Genomic DNA, 4,811 nt, shown 5'->3' with positions numbered 1-4,811 from the left:
CAAAATTTTTGTTTTTTTGAACACTATTTAACATGACTTGTAACTTAATCAAAGAAGATTCCCACAAAGAAGAAAAAGAAAAAAGAAAAAGAAAAAGAAAACCCCAATTAAAGGAGCTCTCCTCACGTCATGGGAAATCGATCTTCAATTAAAGCTAACAAAAGCCAACCCACATGCACTACAGTTTTAGCCAAAGCATTTACACACTCTTTGAAGTTATTTTCAATGATGGTTTAAGTTTGAGAATATCCCTATGATCATCTATATCTATATATATCTAAAAGCTAAAGCGTAGCATTTATTGTTACTATGCTTCAGTTGAGCCACATTAGCGTCCACATCATTACCCTATTTCTTTATAATTTTTTATATTTCTTTTTAATATTTACTCATTTTTTAAATATTTACATTTTCTCCCTCCCATACCTTTTCATATCCCCACTACCTTCTACTTTAATACCACTCTTCATCTTTCCCTTATTTTGTCTCTTCTTATTCACACTATTTTACTATAAATTTGTTATTCTCTCTTCCATTCTTTGCATAGTTTTCCGTCACAAAAACAAAGGCTCTCTCTCTCTCTCTCTCTCTCTCTCTCTCTCGATTTACTTTTTGTTTTTATTTTTATTTTTCTTGCATCTCTGCTTTAGGTTGATAAAGTTTTGTATTCTTTAGAACTCTACTTTTGGTTGATGTGATTTAATTTTGTATTTTAAGTTTTTTTTTTTTTTTTTCTCTTTGATTGTTGATCTACTCTAATTGATTATTTTAAAAAAAATAATCCTAATAGATTAATTTAGTACAATAACAACCTACATATCTAATAATTGTTAACTATGTTTTAATTTTAATCTTCTATCATGAAAGAAATGTGGAAAATACTCGAATTGACGGAATTCCTCTACAATTCAAGGAGGAAATACTGCTTGAAAAAAGAAAGAAAATCAAGCAAATAATATCCTTGGAATGGGAGTTAGATGATCAGGTACTCTAATTTTTTTTTCAATAACGTTACACCAATAAAATATTTAGTTTTCAATAATCTTAACCAAAAAAAGTAAAATTTTTTTTCTTTTATATTGTCGGAAACTGTATTCACATGCCTTGCAACAACAAAAAATTTTGAAAAAAACTTTAGACGGTACTATATCGTATGCTCAAAGTGCAACAAAAAAGTTAAATCTAAAAATGAGTTTTGGTGCAACCATTGCAAAAGTAACTCTGATTTTCCAATTCCAAGGTAAAATATAAATTATCAATTTGACAATCATACAATATATATATATATATATATCTCACTATTGCACCTACCATTGCTCCAATTGTCAATATTGAACCAAAAAGTGAGTACTGCATTATAACCAAAATATGTTTAGAATCTCGTATACAAAAATGTGTAAGGCAAGCAAATGAGAAATAACCAAACAATGCAACAAAGTGGACATTGCATAAAGCAATTTGATTCACTTCACTTCATTAAGAAAGCTCTAACAATGGAGCACTATATAGTTTATACCCACCTCTGCCACTGCAAGACCCAGGTCATCCATGATTCCAGTCTGAGCAACAGAGCAAGTGATGAGTATCTCACCTACAAAATCAATTATACATCATTTTCAGTTCAGTAGTCAGCATATCAAACGTCTAGGCATCCCACATAGAGATACCCATACCATATTGTCTTATTCTGTTATTCTCTCCAATGTTACAAAAGACTAACCCTGACAAATCTACACCCCAATCATTTAGATGCATTTGTATGTAAAATCCCTACAAATATTTGGTGATTCAACTAAAATATGTTCTATCATGGCCTAGTAGGCTAGCTCTAGTAGCATAGAAAACATTGTGACACTTCAAACTGAAGTGAAGATACAGAAATTAATAATTCTTCAAGCATTAATAATTCCATGATTTGTGTTACAATAGTTTCTCTCCATTTCAAATGTATCTAGTTAGATATCATAGAATTTGGTACTCATCATAAACACACAAAAATCTTTGTAGACCATGGACCATGTGGACTAGAGAGCGTGTGGACCACTCTATGCTAAACTAAAGTACGATGACACAAACATGAAAGCAACCAAACTGCTAAGCACAACCACACCTCTGGCTGAGGAAGATCCACTCTGACTCTCACCACCATCATCACAACCAGTAGTGTTGGCACAAACATGGTCACCACTACTAGTACCACTGCCATAAACTTGATGGTGTTCATCTCTGGCAACTAGAATAGTTGATAGATCTCCTTCTTCAATGCTTTCTCTTCCCATATCGTAATTCTCTTTGGATGGCAAAGAAATGGCAATTGGCATGCATGTATGAATTAGAAGGGAGACTTCAATTTGTGTCACAAAGAGAGGAAGGAAGGAAGGAATAGAGAGACAGAGAGTAGAGAAGAAGTGTTGAGGGGGACCCACTTGTGGTTTATCATGGACACTTTTGTTGGTATTTATTAAGAGAAATTCTAAGACCACAAATTATTCTACAACTCTAACGTGGCAGATTGTGAGTGGTTAACTATCACTTACACATGACTTATTATTTTTTTTTACCAATCACCCTCTGCCACGTCATAGTTGTGGCAAGAAGTTGTGAAAAATAAAAAACTATCACTGACAGTTTAAAAACAATTTTTAATCTTAATTATTGAAAAAAAAAGTTTTAAGAATTAAAATAAATAAAAATATTTGTGAGAGAAAATACTAATTTTAATATATCTATTAAAAAAAGGTAACTTTAATTTAATAATCATGCAACTTTTGCTTCTTTTTTTAAAAAAGATTTAACTACATACATTATTGGAGCTTTAGATTTCAATCCCCACTAAAAAGATGACATGTTAAGAATTTAAGTGAAAATAGTTAACTGATTTTATTTTTCTAACTATCTAGTTAGTAGTTAAAGTTTTAAAACTATATTTTTTACTAACATTTCGAGTCTCTTAGACTCGATTTTGGCCTATAAATCGAGTATTTAGGACTCAATTTTCATAGTCTAATCACATCTGATGTGGCATCTTTTTCCACGTGGAGATGACTTAAAAATCGAGTCTTAGAGACTCGATTTACAAACCAAATTTTTTTTAAAGATTTTCAAGTCTCATGCGCTGCCTCACCTCACCGAATCAGATCAGATCAGAGAGAGAGAGAGAGAGAGAGAGAGAGAGAGAGAGCTCGCGCGACCCAAGCCGCTCGGCCTGAGCTTGCGCGAACCCAGGCCACGCGAGCTCAGGGTCACGCGAACCCAGGCCGCGCGAGCCCAGGGTTGCGCGGCCTGAGCTCGCCAAGCCCAGGGTCGCTCGGTGGCTCGCGCCTAGGCTCGCGAGGCCTGGGTGCACCGGCCTGGGTTCTTTCCTTCTTCTTCGGCTTCTTTTTTCTTTCTTTTCTTTTTTTTTCTTCTGGCTCTAATTTCTTTTTCGCTGCAACTGTTGTTCAGGTATATATATATGGGCTTATAAATCGAGTCTCAGATACTCGATTTCCATGTGGACGCCACATGGAAAAAATGCCAACTCAGACCCGATCAAAACATGAAAATCGACCCTCAAAGACTCAATTTATGGCCCCTAAATCGAGTCTCTTGGACTTGAGATGCTAGTAAAAAATATAGTTTGAAACTATTGACTAATAACTACATAGTTGTGATTTTATGGTTATTTACCCATTTCGTCCTAAGAATTTATTTATATGTTAATATTAATAAGATTAAAGACTTGAAGGTTTACCTTTTTTTTTTCTCTCTCTCTTAATATTTACTGACAAATAAAGGGATACAATCATCTTTAACCAAAAAAAATTATTATTAGCCAAGGCTTTGCATAGATTAACAAGAAAAGTCCTTAAATGAATACAAAGAACAAAAAAAGACATTCTTTTGAAAATTTAAAAAAAAAAAAAGTAATAAAATCAAATATATGATATGGTGCTATTAATAGAATATAAGTGGAATATTAAGAGTAGGACATAAATTTGCAAAAATTTTGTTTTTTTTGAACACTATTTAACATGACTTGTAACTTAATCAAAGAAGATTCCCACAAAGAAGAAAAAGAAAAAGATAAAGAAAACCCCAATTAAAGGAGCTCTCCTCACGTCGTGGGAAATCGATCTTCAATTAAAGCTAACAAAAGCCAACCCACATGCACTACAATTTTAGCCAAAGCATCTACACACTCTTTGAAGTTATTTCAATGATGGTTTAAGTTTGAGAATATCTCTATGATTATTTTTTTTAAGGGCAAGACTTAGTTATAGTGTTTAGGTACTGTTCTTTAGGTTCTCCTCTTAAGAATCTGCCATGTAATTTTTTTCTCATAGGAAGAAAGTATATTTTTTAATTAAGTAGTCACATTACAGAATCTTAAGAGGAGAACATAAAGAACAATACCTAAGGTACTGTACCTAAATTTTGTCTTTTTTATTTTTTATTTTATTTTATTTTATTTTATTTTTTTGACTCTGATTTGGCTAATTGGACAGCCCATTGAATGCCATTGCCAAGAGCTTTAGTCAACATCGGTATATATTATACATTCAACTTTAGCACTCACTGAATTGCTGTACTACAAATTCATAATTGAGGTTGCATATCTAGTGTCTACCCTTTGTTGCTACACCCTAACTCATGAGATTGCTTTCAAAGAGTCCTCTTACAACTTATTACATGAAACTTCAAAATGCTCACAAATGGGTTAACTTGCCGCATAAACATGTAAAAAAATATTGATTCAGTGATTAAATTTACTTTTCTTTATCACTTTAGTCTTTGAGTTGCTTCATAAGGCATGGTTCTTAACCAATTGT

At 32.8% G+C, this 4,811-nt stretch overlaps 1 protein-coding gene across 1 annotated transcript; it reads right to left on the bottom strand.

Annotated features, from left to right (window-relative positions):
* Positions 1 to 901: 901 nt before the first annotated feature.
* LOC112033278 (uncharacterized) lies at positions 902 to 2,406 on the bottom strand. Its single transcript, XM_065763846.1, has 4 exons — positions 2,111 to 2,406; positions 1,521 to 1,591; positions 1,300 to 1,350; positions 902 to 922 (listed from the first exon to the last, which is right to left on the bottom strand). The coding sequence occupies exons 1-4, from the start codon at positions 2,319 to 2,321 to the stop codon at positions 902 to 904; spliced, it is 354 nt and encodes a 117-aa protein (XP_065619918.1). The 5' UTR covers positions 2,322 to 2,406.
* Between the last annotated feature and the right edge of the window lie 2,405 nt (positions 2,407 to 4,811).

Source organism: Quercus suber, unplaced genomic scaffold, assembly GCF_002906115.3.
Source record: "Quercus suber isolate HL8 unplaced genomic scaffold, Cork oak 2.0 scaffold_528, whole genome shotgun sequence".
Taxonomy (NCBI): Eukaryota; Viridiplantae; Streptophyta; class Magnoliopsida; order Fagales; family Fagaceae; genus Quercus; species Quercus suber.
This window is presented reverse-complemented; position numbering and strand designations above follow the sequence as displayed.

What these genes read in the sequence shown, in the direction of transcription:
- LOC112033278 (XM_065763846.1), bottom strand. Translation starts at nt 2,321, where the DNA reads ATGCCAATTGCCATTTCTTTGCCATCCAAAGAGAATTACGATATGGGA. An exon ending in TGGATCTTCCTCAGCCAGAG is followed by an intron (nt 1,592 to 2,110) that starts GTGTGGTTGTGC and finishes TTGATTTTGTAG; the next exon opens with GTGAGATACTCATCACTTGC. An exon ending in GAGCAATGGTAGGTGCAATA is followed by an intron (nt 923 to 1,299) that starts GTGAGATATATA and finishes TTTTTCAAGCAG; the next exon opens with TATTTCCTCCTTGAATTGTA.